Raw genomic sequence first — 23,916 nt, 5'->3', positions numbered from 1 at the left:
CACAGTGGACCCTGCACGCAGCACGGCGCCTGCACCACCTCCCAACGGCACCCTCCGACTATGAGACAAATATGACAATCGTGTGAATGACGGACGAAAAGTAGAAACATGTGGCGATGGGGAAACCCAGGTGCAGTTTTGTGGGGCTCAGGCAGAGGCAGGGCTGGGTGGGACAGAGCAGCACGTGGAGCAGAGAAACATCTGGAAACCAAACCTCCGTCCTTGGTGCCACCCTCCTGGAACCCACCTCGCCACCCTGCACAGCTCAGGGAGACACCTCTCCTGCCATGGCCGCCAAAGTCCTGAGCAGAGAGACGGGCTTGTCAGAGGTGACCCCGGGAGGCAGTGAGAGCGGCATTTCACAAAGTCCCCTGACACCGACAGAGACAGACAAGTGTCCCCTTCTCCCTGCACAGATGACCACAGGGAACTCGGGGGCAACTGGGGGTGGGCCCCCAACCCTGGAAAGGGCCAGAGGCGAACAAGCCCCGAGGAGCTGGGCCGCCCCCTGACCAGCGGGCCGCTCTAAGGGGACACCGCATGGCCACGCTGCCTTTGAAACCAAAAACAAAACCAAGCAAACCAGCAGAAGCAGCAGGTGTGCCTGCGTGTGCGCCTAAAGTGTGCGTTGCAGTCAGGGGGTCTAGGAGTAGAGGTGTTAAAAATAACTATGGTAATCCTTCTACAAAGTATCAAGACCAACCTACACACAAACTCAGCAAAACAGAAACATTGTATTTTTTTAGCAGCAGGTGAACTTCCAGAGCCAGTGCCCAGCAGGCAGAGAGCGCACCTTTGTGTGTGTGTGTGTGTGTGTTTGTGTCCTCGGCCCCGGCTGGCGGTTCAAGTTCAAGCACCCACTGGCAGCCTGCCTCCCACGGCAGCCACGTGTTTGTTATTCTTTATCTCCTGCATTCAGAAACCAAAACAGCCATCCGTGGCAGCGACAGGGTGCTGACCAGAGACCCTGGGAGCCTGTGCAGTGTCAGGGGTCGGAGCCTGTGCAGTGTCAGGGGACCCTGGCAGGGGGATCATCCGGGTTGGGCAGGGGGCTCCTCTGGCCTCAGGGCTCATCCTGAGCCGGCACTGAGGCAGGCGGGCGGGTCCCAGAGCGCTCAGCTGAGCACTGGGCTTCTCTCCCTTAGCGTTCTGGGGCGTAGGTTAAGGGGCGGGGTGCTCACAGGGAGAAGCCGCAGCCCCAGGCTTCAAACAGCGGGAACGCCCAGAGTGAGGGTGTCCAGGCAGAGAAGAACACCCCACGGTAGGCGTGGGGTCGCTGTCCACTGAGCACCCACCACACCCAGATGCTGGGCGGAGAGCACCGGGATACCTCTCTGCACCTCTGTGCTCTGTCGGAAATCCCCTCGAACAGACAAGCTGACAGGCCCAGAGCGGGAGTCACACAGCCAGGCCAAGCAGGACTCGAACCCAGGTCTGACAGGATCCACGGCTGCGCCCATCTCCACCCCAGGGACAAGCTGGCTGCCACCCCACTGCCCAACAGTACACACAGCCAAGGGGCAGGGTGAGAAAACTGGTGGTCAGGAGGGGTCTCCGCTAAGACAGCTCCGCCAGGGTGGGCAGGTCCCGGGGTCCCAGGGTGTGGGAGGGAGGGGACACCACGCAGCATGGAATCAGGACAGAGGGGGAGTCGGCAAGGACGCGGGAACTCCCGTGACAGAGACTTGAAGGCAGGAGCCATAGCTACCCACACCACGGACAGCGAGAACCGGGCAGACCTGAGCCCCACGGCTGGGCCCGCACACACCACGGACAGCGAGGGCTGGGCCCGCACACACCACGGACAGCGAGGGCGGGCAGACCTGAGCCCCACGGCTGGGCCCGCACACACCACGGACAACCATGGCTGGGCCCGCACGCACCACGGACAGTGAGAACCGGGCAGACCGGACCCCCACAGCTGGGCCCGCACACACCACGGACAGCGAGAACCGGGCAGACCGGACCCCCACAGCTGGGCCCGCACACACCACGGACAGCGAGAACCGGGCAGACCGGACCCCCACGGCTGGGCCCGCACACACCACGGACAGTGAGGGCCGCACACACCACGGACAGTGAGGGCGGGCAGACCTGAGCCCCACGGCTGGGCCCGCACACACCAGGACCCTCCCCAGCAGATTGAACGCCCCTAAAAAACGAGGTCCGTGGGTCCAGTTCCAGCTCAGAGTGAAACAGCATTTGAAGAGGACAGAGCCACGGACACAGGACGTGCAAACCGGTCAGAAAGCAGGACTGCAGGGGCCGCGGTCACCTCCTTAGGAAGCCGGCCGGGCGAGCCCCACCTGCCTCTTTCTCCGCGTCTCTATGTCTTCACGAACCCCTATTCCACCTCCCCGCCCCCGAAGGTGGGGGGTTCCTCTCTTCTGCCCCCAAGCAGATGCTCAGGAGGGGACGTCAGTGAATGACAAGCGAGCCCTCGCACCCCGGCCCAGCGGGCTGAAAGCCACGCAGCCTCAGGGGCAGAGCCGGCCAGCCTGGGGCAGTCTCTGGACTCGGGCACCACCCTGTCCCCCACCTCCCCTCACCAGTGAGGACCTTGCCGAGAGCCTGTGCTGGTGGGAGGAGGAACTAAGTGAATGGGGCTCCAGAGAGCCAGAGCCCCGAGGGGGTGGCAGCAGGGACGTGACCTCAGGGTGGCCCAGTGACCTTTCCACGAATCAGGGCACAGCCCAACCTAGTGCCTCCCAGGGCTTCCCGAGGAGGCCCCGGGGAGGGGCCAGTGCTGGGCAGCCAGGGAACAGCCCCCCCAGGACGAGGCAGGGCCAGGCAACCGTGATCTGGACTACTGCGAGGGGAGGAGAGGAGGCAGAGTGGGAGCCTGCCCCCCAGAGCCCCGTCCCTGTAGCTGCTACAAGCATCCAGTTTCCAAGGCCAGCTCAAGCATCGCCTCCTCCTTGAAGCCCTCTGTGGTCACCCCGCCCCCAGGGATCCAAACGACAGCCTCTGCCGGAGGGACAGCCGTCCCTGACTCTGTGCCCACGTCCTGCCCACCCAGCCCAGGAGCTCCTGGGGAGGAAGAGGCAGAGGAAGAGAAAGTGTGAGACCCCTTCTAGCGGGCGTCCCGGGTCACCCTGCGAGAAAGAGGCAGGGCTGCCGTCTGCCGACCCTGGGAACTCGACAACATGGCCAAGGGTCCCCTATCCTCCTCGCCGCCACCAGGCCGCCTTAGGGAGGAAGGGTCCATTCACAGCAGGAGGAAACAGGGGAGGAAGGAGAGAGGGGCTGCCCTGGGGTCCTGGAAGCCCAGCCCCCTCCACTGCACCGCCGAGCTGCAGCTGAGCAGCAGGTCGAACCGGGAAGGCAGCCGCCCGGGATGCAGGCGGCCCAGGGAGGGCCGGTGCCCATCCAGCGGGAGCAAGCAGCCACCCCAGCGTTGACGGGTACAGTGTTCCGAGACTAATGGAACCGGGTTCGAGGCAGGGACAGCCAGGCCCACACTTTCTCCTCCAAACCTTCCCAACAGCCAGCAAGGGGGCCGGTCATTCCCTCCACAGCCAAGGAGACCGAGAGGCTCGGCCAGGCCGGCGACCCGGTCGCCACTCGGAGTCTCGGAGCAGCAGTGGCCGAGCCCGGTCCCCTCCACGACCTCGCTCACTGGACGTGTGGGGACCCTCGTGGCTGATGCCGCTCCAAGCGCAAGAGGACGGAGCCTCCAGGAACCTCCCGTCCTCACCTCAGACGTGGGCCGAGAGCGGGAGCCCAGGCGCGGCGGCTCCCGGACGGGACGAGGTCGGGGACGGGACGAGGTCGGGGACGGGCACGGTTCCCGGCACCGGGTGAGCCGGGACAAAGCTCTGCTCTCGTGCTCGTCACAGGGAGGGCCAGAGCCGCGGCGCTGGGCGCTGGGTACGGAGAGAAGGAGACAGAACCGCAGACGGTGAAGCGTCCGTGGGGGGTTCTGGGGAGGGCGGCACGCCTTCGCCGGCCTCCGAGCCAACTGGCCGCGGCGAGCCCGCCTGCTGCCGGGCTTTGTAACGCCCCTCCGACCCCTCACTTTGTCCGGCTAATGAGCAAAGACACATTTTTACATTTTTAAACGGTTGGGAGGTGGTGGGGGGTGGGGATCAAAAGAATAGCATTTCACAACACGTGAAAATGATATGATATCCCAGCTCTGTTCTGCTGAAAGAAACTGTCCTGGGCATGGCCGTGCTCGTCCAGTTACAGACCGTCCACGGCTGTCTCCTCCCCGGGAGGCCAGAGCTGAGTAGCTGTGGCAGAGACCCTGTCCGCCCCACGAGGCCTAAACTAAAGGACACATTTACTGTTGGGCCCGGCACGGAGCACTTGCCGGCCCTGCTCGGGGAGAGAGGGGGTAGTGGCCGGCCAGGGGACAGGGGAGCGGGGGCAGGGGCAGTCAGGAGGGAGGGTCACCGGTGGGGCCTCAGCTCCAGGACTGCAGGGGCCCCACCCCTCACACTCGGGCAGCCACAGCCTGAGCACAGGGAGAGGGACCCAGGCGGAGCCCGGGGACTCTCGGCAGGACGAGGGCGTCTCCTCCAGGGAGGGGCGTCACCTGGGTCTCACGGCAAGAACGGGCACCGATGAGGCTCTGGGATGGGAGGCTCCCCGTGGCCACCACCTTTACTGCCACCAGTGCCCTCGCACCGCATAACCAGTTCACTCCACCCCGTGCCGGGGGCTGCCCCGCCATGACCTGGGCCACGGAGTCCAGACCCAAACCTCAGGACCCCACCCCACACAGCCCTGCAAGTGCCCGTCCAGACAGTCGGGCCAAGGCCAAAGCCGAGCCCCCCGGCCCATGGGCCTCTGCTCTCCCACGCCCAGCCCAACCCCGCTCGCTCCCCAGGACACGGCACCCGTGTGGAAACGCTGATGCCGGGAAATGGGGGTTTCTTTTCATTATCGCACCCCTAAGGAGCTTTTCCGGGCGTTCTTCCCAAACACCCCCCACACATGAAACGTTAATGCCACAGATGTACCGTACGCTGTGTTGTACTCTGTGCACATCTGCGTTTTACGCGTCAAAAGCGTAAATTTCTTCACACACACCCCCCAAGGACCTGATTTCCACCACCCCTGCTGAGAGCACTTGGGGAAAAGAAAGTGTATTATTACAATTAATATTGCAGATTGGTTTTTACTTTTAATATGACCACCGGAAATTTTAAAATGCAGACGTGTGGCTCACGTATGTGCACCACCGGCAACACTGACACAGGCAGAAACTAGTACAAACATAAGTGTGCGGGGGCCCACACATGTGCACGGACACACACGCACACAGAGGCCTGCGTGTGCTCACAGACAAAACCGGTCTGACACAGTCACACCTGGAAACAGCGACAGACACCCAGCAGCAGTGTTGCACACCTGCACCCACATCTTGGCTTCTAAGTACCCTGTCCACTACAGTTGGAACCAGAGCTCATTGAGAGGAGGAACAGCTGATCCCTGACCCCGGGCCAAGACAGACAGACAGACACACACACACACACACACACACACACACACACGAGGAGCCTGAGGCATTCTGTGCCTGAAAGGAAGACGGTGCTCAGAGAATCATGGGGAACATATCAAAAAGATACACAGGCCCTGGCCGGTTGGCTCAGTGGTAAAGCGTCGGCCTGACGTGCAGGAGTCCTGGGTTCGATTCCCGGCCAGGGCACACAGGAGAAGCGCCCATCTGCTTCTCCACCCCTCCCCCTCTCCTTACTCTCTGTCTCTCTCTTCCCCTCCCGCAGCCAAGGCTCCACTGGAGCAAAGTTGGCCCGGGCGCTGAGGATGGCTCCGTGGCCTCTGCCTCAGGTGCTAGAATGGCTCTGGTTGCAACAGAGCGACGCCCCAAGATGGGCAGAGCATCGCCCCCTGGTGGGCATGCCGGGTGGATCCCAGTCAGGCGCATGCAGGAGTCTGTCTGACTGCCTCCCCGTTTCCAACTTCAGAAAAAAATACAAAAAAATAATAATAATAAAAATAATTTTTAAAAAAATACACAGAAGCCAGCTGGATGCAGGGCCCACAGGTCCAACTAGAGACAACCTGAGCATCACGATGAACAATGACCGTCACACATGCTAATCCATGGAAGGTGAGAGGCAACCGAAATCCATAAGGGGGCAGAGGGGGGAACTAGGTATTTAAACTGTCTCAAAGAAGCTTCTCCAGACCACCTGTGCTCTATAAGGAGGAACAGAGTCATGTCACAGAGGAGACACTCAGTAAATGCCCATCTTTTTTTTTTTTTTTTTTTTTTTTTTTTTTTTTTTTTTTTTTCATTTTTCTGAAGCAGGAAACAGGGAGAGACAGTCAGACAGACTCCCGCATGCGCCCGACCGGGATCCACCCGGCACGCCCACCAGGGGCGACGCTCTGCCCACCAGGGGCGATGCTCTGCCCATCCTGGGCGTCGCCATGTTGCGACCAGAGCCACTCTAGCGCCTGAGGCAGAGGCCACAGAGCCATCCCCAGCGCCCGGGCCATCTTTGCTCCAATGGAGCCTTGGCTGCGGGAGGGGAAGGGAAAGCGCGGCGGAGGGGTGGAGAAGCAAATGGGCGCTTCTCCTGTGTGCCCTGGCCGGGAATCGAACCTGGGTCCTCCGCACGCTAGGCCGACGCTCTACCGCTGAGCAAACCGGCCAGGGCCTAAATGCCCATCTTAAGTGCAAGGCATTGAGCCTGACCAGGCGGTGGTGCAGTGGATAGAGCATCAGACTGGGACACAGAGGACTCAGGTTCGAAACCCCAAGGTCGCCAGCTTGAACGTGGGTCCATCCAGCTTGAGCGCGGGGTCGCTGGCTTGAGCTTGGGATCATAGGCATGACCCCATGGTTGTTGGCTTGAAGCCCAAAGTCACTGGCGTGAGCAAGGGGTCACTGGCTCAGCTGGAGCCCCCCCCCCCATCAAGACACAGATAAGAAAGCAATCAATGGACAACTAAGGAGCTGCAATGAAGACTTGATGCTTCTCATCTCTCTCTTCCTGTCTGTCTGTCCCTATCTGTCTCCCTCTCTGTCTCTGTCACAGCAAAATAAAAAAAAATCAGGTGCATGATGTTGCCGCCCCCTGAGACAGGATAAATCAAAATTACACGTGCCTCTGCAAGATGGGACACGCCAGGAGAACACAGCCCCGCAGATGCTCTGACACCCACGGGCGCAAAGTCCCCAAAAGGAGGGACATTCTGTGGCCTTCACCGGGCCAAGCGCACGAACACCCAGGAAAGGCCGAGGAAAGTTCCCAGACGAAAACGGGCAGAGAGAGAGAGCACGGCCCTCGGTGAACCCTGTCGCCGCGAGGGGCGCGGACGGAGACCCGGGGGCCCCACAGGGCGGACGACAGCTGCTGGGCAGGGTCCTGCTGTGTCCCAGTCTGGCTGTGCCGGCGTTCAGATATGTCAGGAGAATGCCCTTGTCGCAGGAAACGCATGGGGTACCGAGCGCCAAGTCCCCAGCCTACTCTCACGCGGTGAAGAGTCCTGTGTACCCCCCTTCCCGCTCTACTATTCAGTCTGAGAGTTTCAAAATTAAAAAGAATATATCTGCCCTGACCAGTTGGTTCAGTGGTAGAGCATTGGCCTGCAGTGCAGAAGTCCCAGGTTCAATTCCCGGCCAGGGCACACAGGAGAAGCACCCATCTGCTTCTCCACCCCTCCCCCTCTCCTTCCTCTCTGTCTCTCTCTTCCCCTCCTGCAGCCAAGGCTCCACTGGAGCAAAGTTGGCCCGGGCACTGAGGATGGCTCCATGGTCTCTGCCTCAGGCGCTAAAATGGCTCTGGTTGCAACAGAGCAACGCCCCAGATGGGCAGAGCATCGCCCCCTGATGGGCATGACGGGTGGATCCTGGTCGGGCACATGCGAGAGTCTGTCTCTCTGCTTCCCCGTTTCTCACTTCAGAAAAATACAAAAAAAAAAAAAAAAAAAGGAAAGAAAACAGGCGTCCTTGTCCCCACTGGCTCAGCCCTCCTACCTCTGCTCCCAGACGCCCTGGTGTCACAAACCTTGGCCCCGGAGCTGAGGAGCAACTGCTCACCCTTAGGAACTCCCTGGACACCTGAAGGCCACTTCCTCAGGCAACAGGCATCTCGTCAACACCCACGGTGGGTCCTTGCTGGCCCAGAAGCCTCTGTGCCCGGCCTGCCCCACCCCCTCGCCAAGCAGCACAGGGCTCAGCAGTGCCAGCCCTCAAGAGAAGGAGCAAAGCAACCCAGGAGCAAAGGGACCACGGGGTGCTGAGCCCTGCGGGACCCCGATGAACCCCCACGCACACAGATGCTGACGTCTCTCACTCAAAACCTGTCTAGCAAGAGTATGGCTGGCTCCCAAGTGGTGAGGATATTGAAGCAAAGTCAGAGAAAGTGCAGGGTTAGGGACACACAGCAGGAGCTGCCAAGGGGCCACGGCCAGGCGCCACCACCCTGCAGGATGGAAGGCCGTGAAACCAGAGGAGGCTTCCCGGAGGAGGAGGGCTCTAGACAGGCTCCTACAGGAAGAACAGGCTCAGGGGAGGGGAGCCTTCCAGAACAGGCACAGACAGAAAAAGCACGCAGGAAGGGGGCAGGCTGGAGCATCCGCCACAAGACAGGGAGCCAGACTGGGAGGCGTGGGCTGGAGGTGTGGGTGGGAACGGGTGTGAGGGGAACCCTGGAGTCCCTGGGTCCCACACCCTGCCTGTGCATTAGTGTCCCTACAGCCCGGCTGCCCAGTCTGTTCTTCAGGGAGGACGCCTGCCAGGGTGGGGTGGGCACCAGGCTGGGTGGGCGGTGCCCCGAGGGCTCAGACGGCAGACCAGACGCGCGCCCCGTCTGCTGGCATCAGCAACCACAGGACCACACCACCGAGGCTGCCCCTTCCTAGGATCAGCAGATTGTGGCCATACCTAATTAGTTTAATTAAACCCAAGGTGGCTCCCAGGCATTTTTGAATGAAATAAATAAATGAAATAAATAAAGCCTGCCCTGCCAACTCCAGCAGGACCTGACAAAGAGGCAGCCCGGCTCTCTCTGTGAATGCCACCCAGTACCTGCGCTCTGTACACAGCAGGGGCTCAGGAAGTGCACCTTCCTCTCAGGCCCCTGGAGGGCCAGAGACCAACCCAGCTGAGACCAACCTCCAAAGAGGAGGGGCATTCCAACCGCTACCTTCTGAAAACATGACTTCACCACGAGAAGCCAGCATGGCGTTCTGAGGAGAGTGGACATCGTGGAGGCCTTCGCGCAGGACGCGCCGGACAGGAGGGAGACGCCAGGCCCTGAGACTGACCTGCCGGCACCGCGTCCAGGTCCCCACAGGAAACAGGCACGCGCTCCTCGCCCATCCATCCCGTGGGAGACAGACACACGCCCTGTACGCCCCCAGGAGCAGGCCAGGAACAAGCATCAGAAAGTCAGCAGGAGAGCCGAGACGTCCTGAAACCAGCGTTTGTTTCAACACAGTCATGGAAGGGAGAACTAAGTGTGTGCTTGAGTTTTGCCACTTACTTACTACCTGTGTGGCCTGGGGCACGTCACTCAACCTCTCTGAGCTTTTTAGCTGCCTCCTTTATGACACAGAAAGGGCATACCCGGCCCAGGCTCCTGTCTAGCCCAAGGCGGGACCAGCAAGCAAGGGCAGATGGGATTTTGCTTGTGATCCAACCTCCGTGGACCAAGAGGTCATCTCCCCCCTGAGCTCCCCTTCCGGGCCAGGGTTGTAAGCTTCCCGATGACAGAGCAGCCGCACAGAAAGGTCCTTTCCCAAACCCTACACAGCCACGTGCGATCAAGAACAACTGTTTTCTTCAATTGTCAATATACAGGTAGAGCCACGTCTAACTCCCGACCCAGTGATGCAGGTTCGCAGAGCACCTGCAGCCACCCCTGTCCCTGCGTCGGCCACACAAAGGTTGGTGTGACCCGCCAGCCCCACCCTCCACCAGACGACAGGTCTGAGAGAACAGACCTCACCCTCCTGCTAGGAGGACACCCACCCATGTCCAGACGCCTGTCTTCAAATCGCTACTGTTTATTCGGCGCCATGCCAAGGCCGTTCTCTCTGCTCTCCCTCATTGAACCCTCACAGGGTTGCGATGAGGTGGCTGCCCTTATATTGCCCCATTACTCAGATGGGGAAACTGAGGCCCTCAAGGTGGTTGTCCACCTGGAGAGGACAGGGCCAGGTTTCAATCTGAGCATGTGGCCACGAAGACACACAGACACTCGCCCGTCTGGTTCTCCTATGACCCAGCCCCCCACCCAGACACCCCCTTCACCTGGGCTGCGGCAGGGAGGCTCGAAGGGGCTGTGCTGGGGTCAGTGCTGCTGCCCACCACTGGCTGCAGAGACCTCCCAGGAAGTCTGCACTTTCCAGCACAGGGTCTGAGCCACACCACCTGCCACAGACAACCCCCTCACACACACTCCTCCGTCCTGCCCCAAGCACAGCTGGGGAAGGGCAGCCCCAGGACCCAGTGGCCCGCCAGACCCCTCCTCTGCTCTGTAGACCCACCCACCCCAGGCTGTGCCCTGCGCCCTGGTCACCCTGCCAATTAGGTGGAAACCTGTCAGGAGCCAGCAAGCCTGAGTAGTCCCTGCAGTTCCCAGGCAAAGGAGGCTCTCCCACCAGGTCTCAGCTCTGCCCTGTGCACCCTTTCTTCTCCTGTTGGGGGGGGGGGGCTGGATCTGTGACAGCCCTCTGCAGCTGGGCCCTGCCCCCGGGACCTTGGGCTACTTAGCCCTGAGAGTGCCTCAGGATGGCACAGCCCTCTGCAGCTGGGCCCTGCCCCCGGGACCTTGGGCTACTTAGCCCTGAGAGTGCCTCAGGATGGCACAGGCTGTAAGGGAGCCCTGACCACAGGCTGGGCACCACCAGGGCTCCCTTCCTGGACTGTCCACCTCCTTGGTCCTGAGTTACTATGACCGAGTGAGAGGGCAGCCCTCTGCCCACTCCCGGCTCTTCTTTGTCAGAGGCCACACTCCCCCTCCTCCCTGGAGGAGGGATAATACTCCCCCACCACCACCATCTCCTTGGAAACAGCCAAAGGGCAGAGGCCATGAAACACAGCCTGGAAAAGCAGTGACTCACTGCAGCCCCTGTTCCTGATGCCACTCTTATGAATGACCCTTGTCCGCAGGGATCTGCCCTGGGCCGTGGAGGAAAGGGACGACAAGGCCAACAGGAAGGTGGCTCCTGGACAGTGCTGGCCAGGCCGGGACTGACACCACGTTCCCCAGGTCCCCTCAAAGTGTGCTGGGGTGCAGGTTCCACCACCCCAGGAAGGGCAGGAGGAAAGCCTCGATTCTGCGTAAGTCTTGGCCAAGTTCCCTTTAAAGGGCCAAGAAATGCAGTTCCTGCCCGAGGAGCAGACATTTTCCTGCCGGCCAGAGGCCACACGCGCCTGGGCCACGACAAAGGCCACACTTGAGGGTATCCACGGACAGCTCCAGCTGGGGAAGCTCCCTTTACCAACTTGTGTGACTCTGGGGACCCGACGCCGGTCAGCCCTCCTTGGTCTAGAAAGCGGAGGCTGGCGAGGGGGCGGCGCCGCGGGCCCACACGCTTCCCCCAACCCCCAACCCCCGCCCAGCCAGGCCCTCTGGCCGCGCCCGGAGCCCCGCTGCGCCTGCTAGTCCTCCACCGCGTCCAGCACCCGCGCGAAGCCGGACCACGCAACGCTTGACGAGGCCCCAGAAGCGGCGAACTCCTCGGGGTCGGACGGGACACTTGCAGGACCCCGTGGCCCGGGAACGTGGGTGGCAATGGTAGGCAACAAACCCAGGTTAGATAGAGTCTCCGCTTTCCACGGGCAGTGCCCGCGGGCTGCAGAGGCGCGCCCTCGGCTTGAGGACTTAGGTCAACTTCGTGCTCCCGGGGTCGCCCCTCCGAGGAGCCGCTCCGAGGCCCGGGGCGCGCCCCCATTTCCGCTACGCGTCCCGACGTCCAGGAGTCGCACCGCCCCTGCCACTGTCCTGGGACCGCTGGCGGCTGCGACCTCCCGAGTTTGCGTCCTCGTGCCGGGCGGCGAGAGTACCTGGGGACCCCGGCGCCCCCACCTCTGCGCGCCCCCCACCCCGTGCGCCCGCACCCTCACCTGGGACATCTGCGGCCGGAAGTTGATGTCCTTCATGTCGATGGAGCCGGGGGAGAGGTTGTGCAGCAGCTGGCACAGGAGCACGCCGTCCCGCAGCGCCTGCGCCAGGTCGAAGACCACGGCCGAGGGCCACACCACCCGGTGGTTCGGCGGCAGGACCTTGCAGTCGATGAGCCAGCGGCCGCACTGCCGCCACTGCTCCATGGCGCCCGCTGGGCCCGCCGCTCAGCGCAGCGCTCGGGCCAAAGTGCGGCGGCCGCGGGGCATCCCGCCCGGCCGCGCCGGGTCTCGGCGGCCGGGGCGGGGCTTCGCGCGGGCGGCCCCCGGTCCCCGCCGCGCCGCGCCGCAGCGCGCGTCCCCTCCTCTTCCTCCTCGGGCTCCTCGCGGGCCGCCGCTCCCGCCCACGTGCGGCCGTGGGGTACACGCCAGACAGTGCGCGGGGTCCTCGGTTCACACACACAAGTCCTCCCGGGCCCCGGGCCGGGCTCCTTGCCGTCGACCGCCGCAACGCTCCGCGATCAGCCCCGCCGGGCGCCGCATTCTGCGCTCGGGGCGCCCCGTGGCCGCCGCCGTTCCTGCCCCGCCCGAGACAAAGGCCCGGCGGGTCGCTCAGCTCCGCGCGTCCCGGGCCCTCGCCGCCCTCGCCGCCCTCGCCTCCGCCGCTGCTTTGTTCGCCCCGCCTGCGGGATCCACGCGCCCCGACCCGCGTTCCGACTCCGAGGCTCAGCGGCTCCCGGGCGCTGGGGGCGCGGGGGCGCGGGGGGCGCGGCCACAGGCGGGGCGGGGCGGGGGCGGGCGCTCGCTTGGCACCTCCCCGCGACCCAAGCGCCGCCCCCGCTCCGCTCCACTTCCTGTCCCACTGCAGTCCGCAAAAGTTGCGGCGGGCGGGGGTCCAGGACTGCCGGCTTGCTACCAGCGGCACCCGTTCTTGGGGAGCTCTGCGCCCGGGGAAGCAACCTCGCCCGTGGAGTGGTGGCCGGTCGCTGTCTCCGTCCCTCCTGCGTTCTGCTCCTGAAGATCAGGAGGTGGCCCCCTACTGCGCTTGGACCTCCTCATGGCCCTTCGGGAAGTACAGACCCAGAAGGGGCCACGGACTGGCCCGAGGCATCACGCACCCTCTCAGCCCATCAGGTGGCCCCTGAGGGATAACTCGAAGCCCGAGGTGCACGGACTGGGGACACACCCAGAACCCCGTTCCTATTCTCCACCCTGGCCTGGGGACCGGCAGGAAGCCCTCCCCCGCTCCTCCCTGCACAAAGGCAGGGATTCCCCTGCTTTATGATCCAGGGGCCACTCTGGCCACTTGCAAAACTGCCCAGAGGGCAAATCCTGGCATCTGAACTGGAATATGTGAGATACGTAATTGGGGAAGAGGGAAGGAGCGGAGGCCAGACCCGGCCCTGGGTCGTGCCACCCACATGCTGGCTACAGGGTCCACTGACCCTGCCCTGAACTCTTTCCTGGGCCACGCCCCGCCCCGGGGCGGGCAGTGTTCTCTGCAGCTGGCTGTACGTGACGGTGGGAGGGCTTCACAGACATAAAGAGCCCATCTGGCAATGAAATGATGTGGGTTCCGGCTCAGCTGTCAGGAGCCCTGGGTTCTCACGACTGATAGGGTAACCTATCTCAGAAGGGCTGGCCCGCCCTGGACACTTGTGGTTTCAGCCCTGTACCTATGTTAGCTGGGGCAGTACTGGGCAGTTTCCCGCGTGCCCCAGTCCCTCACCTCCTGTGGCATTGTTGGTGCAGGAGCCAGGCAAACCCAGAGAGGGTCCCCTGGGCCGTCTGTTCTGAGAACCGGCCTCCGCAGAGAGTCAGACTTGCCTCTTCCCACATGGAGAAAGCGTGGGGCCCCGGGGAGAGAGGTGGGAGGAGCCGGCCTCCGAAGGCACACATGGCCCTGCTGGAAGTGGGTGGCCCAGGCTGGATGGAGTAAAATCAGTCCAAGTGACCAGTGAGCTCCACACTCTCGTCCAGCACCCTTCCTCTGAGAAAATGGGTGTGGCACCCTAGTGAACATGCACAGGATGAAACCTGCTTCGGGGTGAGGGGGTGAGGAGGGTGAGGGGGTCAGAGGGTCAGAGGGCGCCTGCCTTAGCTGAGACAAAAGTATACAATGTCACAGCAGCCCTGAAGCATCGCCAAGAGGGGAACGGAGAGCCTGAACCCCAGCCGCTCCAGCCTCTGCTGGAAGAGCCAGCACAGGCACCTGCCACCACCCCCACCCCCCAGCAGGGCCCCTCCCCCCTTGGGGAATGAGGAGCACCCGCCCACTCAGAATCACCTGTGAGGAAAGAATAGGACCAATTAACCAAACGCTTGAGGCAGCGGCTCCTCCAGCCCCTCACTTGGGATGCCCCATTCACGGTGCCCCATAAATGGCCCGTGTCTCTCTCTCCCACAGGTAGCTCCAGCAACAAGAAAGGGACCTCTGTCCTCACTGCCCCTTGGCCTTCCTGCTTGGGTGGAGAACCAACCAAGTTGATGAGCCCCGGGGCTGGGACGCAGGCCTCGGTCAGCTAACAAGCGCAGGTGGTCATCTGCTGCCCCCTGGTGGGTGTGCAGAGCACTGCCGCTACCTGGCTGCCCCTTGTTGCCGCCACGGCGCAGCTGCACCCAGAATTGTCAAGTCAGGAGAGCCAGACCTCCCACTGTGTGGTCCTGAGCTAGTCACACTTCCCTGAGTCCCAGTTTTTTTAATCTGGACATTGGGGACATTCACCACTCTCTGTTCCTCCCAGGGTCCTTGGGATGCGGTGCAGGCAGGCTGCATGTGAAGGAATGAACAATGGAAAACTCTCCTCTGAACACTTGGATGTCGGGTAAGGTGCGGTCCAGATGTCTGTCAACTCAGGGCCTACGTCAGAACGAGGGGATGCCGTTCCGGAGAGTCTCCCGTCCATCCTTGTGCTCTCAGAGCTGTTCGCCAGGACGCCGGGTCCTCCTCCCTGGGGGGTACAATTCCCATCACATCCTCTGGAGCAGTGGTCCCCAAACCCCAGGCCGCAGACTGGTACCAGTCCATGGGCCATTTGGTACCGATCCACAGAGAAAGAATAAATAACTTACATTATTTCCGTTATATTTATATTTAAGTCTGAACAATGTTTTATTTTTTAAAAAATGACCAGATTCCACCCCTCCCGCAGCGAGGCTCCATTGGAGCAAAGATGGCCCGGGCGCTGGGGATGGCTCCTTGGCCTCTGCCCCAGGGGCTAGAGTGGCTCTGGTCGCGGCAGAGCGACGCCCCGGAGGGGCAGAGCATCGCCCCCTGGTAGGCAGAGCGTCGCCCCTGGTGGGCGTGCCAGGTGGATCCCAGTCGGGCGCATGCGGGAGTCTGTCTGACTGTCTCTCCCCGTTTCCAGCTTCAGAAAAAATAAAATAATAATAAAAATAAAAATACCACAGTTTTTACGCCAGTCACATAATTATATTTTGTGCATTTATCCGTCCCACCCTAAAGGCCAGTCCGTGAAAATATTTTCTGACATTAAACTGGTCTGTGGCCCTAAAAAGGTTGGGGACCACTGCTCTGGACAACGGAGATGGCTTCCCGGGAGCTGAGCTCACAGATGACAAGTGAGTGGTACCCTCGGGCCCACCCTTAGCAGTTAGCTTAGACACCACTTTAGTTAGTTAGTTATGAATGACAGAGAGAGGGACAGATAGGAACAGACAGACAGGAACGGAGAGAGATGAGAAGCATTAATCATCAGTTTTTCGTTGCGACACCGTAGTTGTTCATTGATTGCTTTCTCATATGTGCCATGACCGCGGGCCTTCAGCAGACTGAGTAACTCCCCGCTCGAGCCAGTGACCTTGGGTCCATGCTAGTGAGCTTTTTTTTTGCTCAAGCCAGATGAGCCCACGCTCAAGCTGGCAACCCCGGGGTCTCGAACCTGGGTCCTCCACATCCCAGTCCGACGCTCTATCCACTGCGCCATCGCCTGGTCAGGCTACACCACTTTCTTGAGACTTGTTTGGAGGTTCTAGCAGGGGAGCGCAGCTACTCGTATACCCTTGACCGAAGAACGGTCCTCTCCTCTAGCGGGGAAGGTCGTCCTCTTCGACCGAGCACGCAGCTTCTGGAGGGATGCACATGGAGCGGTGAGGGAGGAAGGGGACACCTGCCTAGCCAGCCAGATCAGACGAATCAACCCTGGCGATCAATGGGGTGACAGATGTCGCAGCCAGATCGCCCTCACATCCTACACCACTTTCTTTAGTGAAGGAAGTCCCTGTGCTGAGTGCCCGGGAGAGTCCAGAGGAGAGGTGGGGACAGGGAAAAGCCAGGGGCACCAACACCAGCCACACATCCCGCCACTCTCCCTGGGTCCCTCAACAGCCTTCACCTGCACCATCCTCACCACCTCCCCCCCTCCGGCCTGCCCTCCGCAGCCAGCCAGGACCCGGTCAAACCTTGGAGAGGTCCTGGCTCCCCTCCCTCACCAGATGAGCCTCAAGTCGTCCCTGGAAGACCTCATTTCCTGCAGCACCAGCCACAGCCTTGGCCAGCATGCCCTCACCACAGAGGCTCTGCACATGCTCCCAGCAGAGGGCAGGGGCTCACCCCCTCCCTGCTGCTGCAGACCCTCCCCCGCACTCTCCCCACCTCCCCCCACCCGGCCTGGTTGGTTGGTTGGTTGGTTTGCTCAGTCTCATCCCTCTGTCAGCTGAGTTGCAGCAGGGACCATCTCCGCCCTGTCCTGCCCTGTCCTGCAAACTGGGCTCGGCCTGTGGAAGGTGGTCCAAAAGAAAAACAGGTGTTGAATGAAACACCAAATGCAGAGGCAGCCCCTTGGCGGAGCACCGCAACAGTGATTCCAAATCCGATGTATCCTTTCACAGAAGACACAGAAATGCATTACCCTGACTCAAAGGTTTGAAAAATTGGTTATATGGTCTATTTATTGATTTGAAGAGTATTTTAACAAGGTTTGTAGCATATTTGAACTTCACATCTGACTGTATAACATCACACTACATAAGATTTGCATCTCATGTGGCACATTATCACTTACAGCTTGTTTTATTCTAACAGTAGTCTTTTTTCTTTTAACTGAGAAGAGAGGAGATAGTGAGACAGACTCCTACATGCACTTCAGTGGAGATCCACCCGGCACCCACCCCACCCACCCCCACCCCGTCTTGGGCCAACGCTCAAACCAATTGAGACACTGGCTGCGAGAGGGGAAGAGAGAGAGAAGGGGGAGGGGGAGGAGAGAAGCAGATGGTCTCTTGGATGCTGTGACCGGAAATCGAACCCGGGACATCCATACGTCGGGCCAGTGCTCTATCCACTGAGTCAACCCACCAGGGCTCTGACAGTAGTCTAGATGGGAACAGCCACTCCCATTCCTTGAGTGCTAGGTGGTTGGCCCGAGGTGCCAACCTTGGTGAGTTGCCTGTGTCCCCCAGCAGTCCGGTCCAAGTGCCAGGCCTCCCGGGCACCTGTGCAAGCTCCCAAGTGTTGATGCTGCTAGAGGCTTCCTTTGCCTGCCTGGCACTTTCTGTTGTCCTTTGACAGGCTGGTTTGGGTGGGTGGGTGGGTGACCAGAAAGAAGGGAAAATGCCATGATGCCTAAAACAGAGAGCTACAAACTCAGTAGCAGAAGGCAAGGCCTTAAAAGGCCCACACGTGCACGCCCCGCCCACTGCAGGACCGGGCTGGAAACTGGCCGTTAGGGACCGGCCCGTGTCTGAGCTGGAGGAGGGAAGGGGACAGAATTGCATGGTGGCTGTCGGGTCCATGGGGGTCCCAGACAGGAGGTCTCTGGAGGGAGGTCAGACGTGCCTCAATGTCCTGCTTCCCCTTCTCTGTGGACAGTCACCGCTGTGGGGAATGACACCAGGCGGCCACTTCTGAGCCCCGCCTGTCAGGGTTCTGCCCTAAGGGCAGGGGAAACACTGTTACCACATCTGTTTTGCAGGTGAAGGTTTGCAGAGCTGGAGTGACTTGCCCCAGGTCAGGCGGAGCCGGGGTGTGGACCCAGGTGTGAAGAGCAGGGTCACCTCCCGTATGGCGTATGGCGCTCCTGCTGACATAAGAGGTCCCAGGGCAGTGGCACAGAGCAGTGGGAGCCTAAGACGTCCCCAGGGCCTCCCGGGGCTCCCACAGGGTCACCCTCCTCGGCAGCCCAGTCGGCAGTCGGGAGCCCTGATTCCAGAGCACTGAACTTGCTCTGCACGGGAATGCCTGTGTCCTCGTAGGCTGAGCCCGGTTCGTGGGCTGGAGAGCTCTCTCTCTGCCTGTCCAAACATCCAAGACCGTTTCCTCCTACACAGGCCTCCTCAGACCACCCCAGGCAGCCAGATCTGCAGGTGGGGGGGGGGGGCTTTCCTAGCCCCCCTCCTCCCCCCAGCCAATGCCTGGGGCTGCTGCTGCTGCGAGGTCCCAGTGCCCCAGGGGGGGTTGTCCCCACAGCCAGGGTCCCAGGCACATTCTGAGAGCTCCTCTTACAAAGGCCTCCCCTGCACCCTCCTCCCATGCCTCCTACATCCCTCCCCACACCCTTCATCCTTCCCACCCACCCCTCCGTCCCTTGTCCATCCCTCCCACATCCGCAGTCCAGAACGTGTTGTTGACTGGACGCAGCTTTGTTCACGGGACAAAGGGAAGTGAATGTTTTGACTCCTCCCGACAGGACTGGGTGAAGGAATTGTTCTCAAATCCAAGGCCTGGCAAACCCACTCACGGCGCAGGCTCCATCTGCAGCTGCCGCGGTTTCCCGGGAAACCACCGGTGGGGAGAAGGACCCTCCCCTGGGAGTCAGACACCACTGCCCGCCCCGCCCCGCTGCCTCTGCCGCCCTGGGTTGTCGGGTGTGGCCTTCGCACACGTGTTGTTTGAAAAGACAAAGTAAGCCCTTTTCACAGCTTGTTGCTTCTTCAACTTTCAAACTTTGCTCAAAGGCTGTCGTCCGCAGTGTGCGCCCCAAATGGTGACCTCGTCATCCTACCGCCACCCCCACCACGGTCTGGGCCCCCTCCTGACAACTGACTGTTGGGGGCCAGTTTGCTCGGAGCCCGCTCGAGGCTCGACCCCTTCTGAGAGGCACCCGTGAGGTCAGGTGCACGTTACCCAACGCAGCTCTAAGGAACGGAAGGGGGATCCCAGGGCTTAATCCGTCAGGAGGCCAAGGAGTCGGGTGTGAGGTCGACTCCAGGTTTCTGCAGGAGCCCTGCCGTCATGGCACCAACAAGCCACCCCCAACAAAGAACCGAGGCAGGAGCCCCGGCCAGCTGGGGGAAGACACAAGCCCCACAGAGCTGGTTGTGAGTCACGGGACCGAGGGGTGACCAGGGGCACCTGCTGCCCCTGACCGTGTCCTTGGCGGGAGCAGCTTCCCAAAAGGAAGGTCAGAACGCAGAGCCAGGGAGAACGGGTTCCCAGCCCCCGCGGGCCCTCACTGCCCCAGGACCTGGCAGGAGGCAGCCCCACCCAGCCGGGGGCCCTGCACGGAGCAGAAGGTCAGCACCCTGCTCGGCAGAGGAGAGGCGCCTGCTGGCCCTGCTGCCCCGCCCACAGCACCAGGGACGCGAATCCTGGAACATTCCCAGCACCCCAAAAAGATACTAACTACCCTTTATCACAAGCTGTGATCCCCAACAGCCCCCCACCCCACCTCCCACACCCCAGTCTCCTTTCTGTCTCCACGGAGCTGTCTGTTCCAGACATTTCTATAAATGGAACCACGTACTTGTGTCCAGCTCCTTCCTCTCAGCACAGTGTCAGGTCTTCACCCGTGGTGGGGGCGCCCACGTCCACAGCACGTCACTCCTGTGTGTGGCACTGGGAGCGGAGTCCCTTCGAAGAATACCGTTCATTGCACCTGGTGTATCTGAAGCATGATCGTCTCAACATGCCATCGGCCTGGAAACATAGCAATGAGCTCATTGCGCGTCCCCCTTCTCACGTTCAAGTCTCCCCAACCCACTGGGCGTTTTACATTCCCCGCACACTTCCGCTGGGACGCTAAGCTCTCATCAGAAACGTTTCATCTGTATTCAGGTTGTCGGGAAACTCATCGTTGAAAGAGTGGGCTGGCACAGCCAAGCGGTTTCAAATATACTTAAAAGTCTGCCAAATGGTGAACTGAGTATCAATTTCAAGTTAATTAAAGTTAAACACACTGAAAAATGCCACTCCCCCGTCGGGCAAGCCACCCTGGAGAGCCCGGAAGGCGCACGTGGCTCGCCGCCACAGCCAGCGTGTGCGGCGTGGGGGGCTGTCCCCCAGCGGCGTGACGTTGCAGGAGGCGTGCGGCTTCTGTGTCCTCGCATGTGACGTGGGTTTTGTCAGACCTGCCCCCACCCCGGGGCGGGGGTCCCATCAGTGACAGCAAGGACTGGACGATGGAGTTCCCTCCTCCGCCACCTCGGAGTAGGGCGAGTTTCGTCTGCTCCCCGGGAACAAGTAACAGAAGCTCTGGTGTGTGTCCGGGTGCTGAGGAGGGCCGCCCTTCCCCCTCCCCCCCAGGGCGTGGCCGCGTCCCGCCCGTCTCTCCCCCACCTGACCCCCCAGGGAGTGACCTCTCTGACCCACAAAGCTGGTCACGCTCCCCGCTGCTCCCTGTGTGTCTGCGCAAAAGTCGGCACGTCCACGCACAGGGCAGCACTGCTCACATCGTTAGTGAGAAGGTGGCACAGTCCAAGCGTCCACTGACAGATGAATGGACAACGCGTGGCCCATGCAGAGGAGGGACTGTTATTCGGACCCAGAAAGGAATGAGGTTCTGACGCGTGCGCGCTACGACAGGAACTCCTCGATCCTCCTGCTACGTGAAAAAAAGCCGGAAGCCAAAAAGGATATCTCACGTGATGCTCTTGATACACAATGCCCTGAATCAGTGAGTGTGTGAGTGAATGTGTGGACAGGAAGAAGACGGCGGTGCTGGGGGCCGGGACTGGGGCCGTGGGAGTGAGTGATTGGCAGGTGCAGAGTCCAATCTGGGGAAACGAGCAAAGTTCTGTGGAGAGGGTGGTGGGGAGGGCGGCACCCCGCGGATGGACGACGTAAGGTCCGTGACCTGAACGCTTAGACGTGGTACGCGGGTCGAGGTCACGTGCTGTGTGTCTCGCTAAGTGAGCACAGGAAGGGATGGTGCGTCGGTACCTGCTTCCGCGCGGAGAGGGACAGAAACCGGCACGTGGAGGGACCGGAGCCAGGCACAGAAAGCCGTGCATCGTGTGATTCCGCTTCTGTGGAACGTCCAGGACGGACAGACCCACAGAGACTGAAAGCAGGTGAGTGGTGCTCGGCCAGGGTCGGGGTGATGGGGGAGAGGGGACGCACTGCTCATGGGCACAGGGTTGCCTTTGGGGGTGGTGATGACCATGGTCCAGAATTGTGGTGATGGGTGCGCTGCTCTGAACATACCAAAAGCCATTGAATTGTGCACTTGAATGGGTGTGTGCGATCAGATGTGAATTACACCTCCGTAAAGCTGTTATGGTAAAAAGCAGCCCTTAGCTCCCATCGCCCTCTGAGCACAGCCAGCCTCCTAGGCACAGTTTTTTAAATTGATTTGGGGTGGGGGGAGAGGAAGAGAGAAAAGCATCGATCTGTTATTCCATCCATTTATGCATCCATTGATTGATTCTTGTATGTGCCCTGACCAGGGATCGAACCCACAACCTTGGCGTATAAGGACGACACTAACCAACTGAGCTCCCTGGCCAAGGCCTGCACACAATTTTTGAGGCCGTGTCCTTGAGCCCATCACAGTCCCCTTCATCTCATTCATGCATTCAATTGAGCCTCTCTGGGCACCCACCATCTCTCCTGCCTCTAGCCTCAGGCCTCCCCTCTCCCTCCCCTCTGGGGTCAAGATGAAGGTCACAACTTTCCCAACCCTCTTGCCTCCGAAGGCTGTTGATTTCATGAACCCCACTCAACTCGGCCTCCAGGGGCCAGACCTTCGAGTCTCCTGATTGTTGTCCTCATGATAAGTCTTTGCCGAGAGCCACCAGCACCGGCCACGCATGGCCCAGCTGTGCCCTGATGCCCTGGCCAGGGAGGGACAATAAGCACTCCCAAGCCGGCGTCCAGGAGCTGCCTGGTGGCTTCCAAGCCACCGCCGCACACCTCCCCCTTCAGACTAAACAGACCCTGTCGTCTGCCGTTCCCCCACACCCAGTGCTCTCCTGCCCCCTGCCCCCCACCCCTGCTCCCAACACGTGGTGTCTGGAGGGTCCCGGGAAGGGGACCCTGGCAAGCAAACATGACTGGCATGCCTTGGCCAGCTGACAACAGAAGCCCAGTGCTGACCATAGGTGCAGCACCGAGAGTCCCTGGCGTGGTGTGGGACTTTCCCCGGCGGTGATGTCGGGGGTGCCTGTGGAAGTTACAGGCTGGGAACAACCCTGAGACTAGCCCCCCTCTCCCTGCCTCAAGGCTACCAGCAGCCTCTGCCTTCCGAGACATCACACCCCCTTTGGGTGTCAGCCTGTGCCGTAGACCAAAGTGTAGGGATCTTAGCTTTTGCTCTCTCTCTCGAAGAGCCATCTAAAAACTACTCTGCACCAGGCCCTGGCCGGTTGGCTCAGCGGTAGAGCGTCGGCCTGGCGTGCAGGAGTCCCGGGTTCGATTCCCGGCCAGGGCACACGGGAGAAGCGCCCATCTGCTTCTCCACCCCTCCCCCCCCTCCTTCCTCTCTGTCTCTCTCTTCCCCTCCCGCAGCCGAGGCTCCATTGGAGCAAAGATGGCCCGGGCGCTGGGGATGGCTCTGTGGCCTCTGCCTCAGGCGCTAGAATGGCTCTGGATGCAACAGAGCGACACCCCAGAGGGGCAGAGCATCGCCCCCTGGTGGACATGCCGGGTGGATCCCTGTCTGGCGCATGCGGGAGTCTGTCTGACTGCCTCCCCATTTCCAGCTTTGGAAAAATGAAAAAATAAATAAATAAAAATAAATAAAAACTATTCTGCACCATTGCCACTCATCTCTCCTCTTGGCCCCAGGCCTTTGTCCTCCAGAACCTGTCACTGGGCTCACTGCAGGTGACCGCAGGAGGGTCACCTTCTGTCCCATTTCCTAAGACCAGTTATGCCTTCATGGCTTTTAGCCACAACCTGGCCGAAGAGCCAATCCTAGAGTCCCTCCGTTATTCCTGCACCGACGTCCGTGGGAGGGTTTGTCTCGGGTTGAATGGTGAACCTCAGAAAGATATGTCCACATCCAGTGAGGGGATTCAGCCGGTTCACAGAACCAGTTTGGCAGAACCGATAGCTAAGTTTCTGTTGAGTTCGGCAACTGGTTTTTAAAATGGCACTTGTACTCAGGGTTCTCTCTAAAGTGGGTGCCTGGGAAGCCATCCAATGTGGAAATCGCATTCATCCTGGCTGGTTGGCTCAGTGATAGAGCGTTGGCCCGGCGTGTGGATGTCCCGGGTTTTATTCCTGGTCCGGGCACACAGGAGACGCACCCATCTGCTTCTCCACCCCTCCCCCTCTCACATCTCTCTCTCTCTCTCTCTCTTCCCCGCCTGCAGTCAAGGCTCAATTGGAGTGAGTTGGCCCGGGCGCTGAGGATGGCTCCATGGCCTCCCCCTCAGGTACTAAAAACGGCTCAGTTGCCAAGCAACGGAGCAATGCCCCAGATGGGCAGAGCATCGCTCCCTAGTGGGCTTGCCGGGTGAATCCTGGTTTGGGTGCATGCGGGAGTCTGTCTGTCCGCCTCCCTGCCTCCCTGTCTCTCACTGAAAAAAAAAAGGAAAGAAAGAAATCACAAATTTACATTCCTTACACTTTGTCAGGTATTATTTAATATTTTTTATTAATATTTTCCAGAGCATTTTATTTTATTTTTTATTTATTCATTTTAGAGAGGAGAGAGAGAGGGAGAGAGAGACAGAGAGAGAGAGAG

At 60.6% G+C, this 23,916-nt stretch overlaps 1 protein-coding gene across 1 annotated transcript in view; it reads right to left on the bottom strand.

The window, feature by feature from the left end:
* VAV2 (vav guanine nucleotide exchange factor 2) overlaps positions 1-12,806 on the bottom strand; it is a 111,207-nt gene extending 98,401 nt beyond the window's left edge. The window contains exon 1 of the mRNA XM_066366757.1: positions 12,053-12,806. Coding sequence (XP_066222854.1) covers positions 12,053-12,256 — 204 coding nt within the window. The 5' untranslated portion in view covers positions 12,257-12,806. The remainder of the gene's footprint in view (positions 1-12,052) is intronic.
* Positions 12,807-23,916: the final 11,110 nt, after the last annotated feature.

The sequence above is a fragment of the Saccopteryx leptura genome, chromosome 2 (genome assembly GCF_036850995.1).
Source record: "Saccopteryx leptura isolate mSacLep1 chromosome 2, mSacLep1_pri_phased_curated, whole genome shotgun sequence".
NCBI lineage: Eukaryota > Metazoa > Chordata > Mammalia > Chiroptera > Emballonuridae > Saccopteryx > Saccopteryx leptura.
Note: the sequence above shows the minus strand (reverse complement) of the source record. Positions and strands in the feature narration are given on the sequence as shown.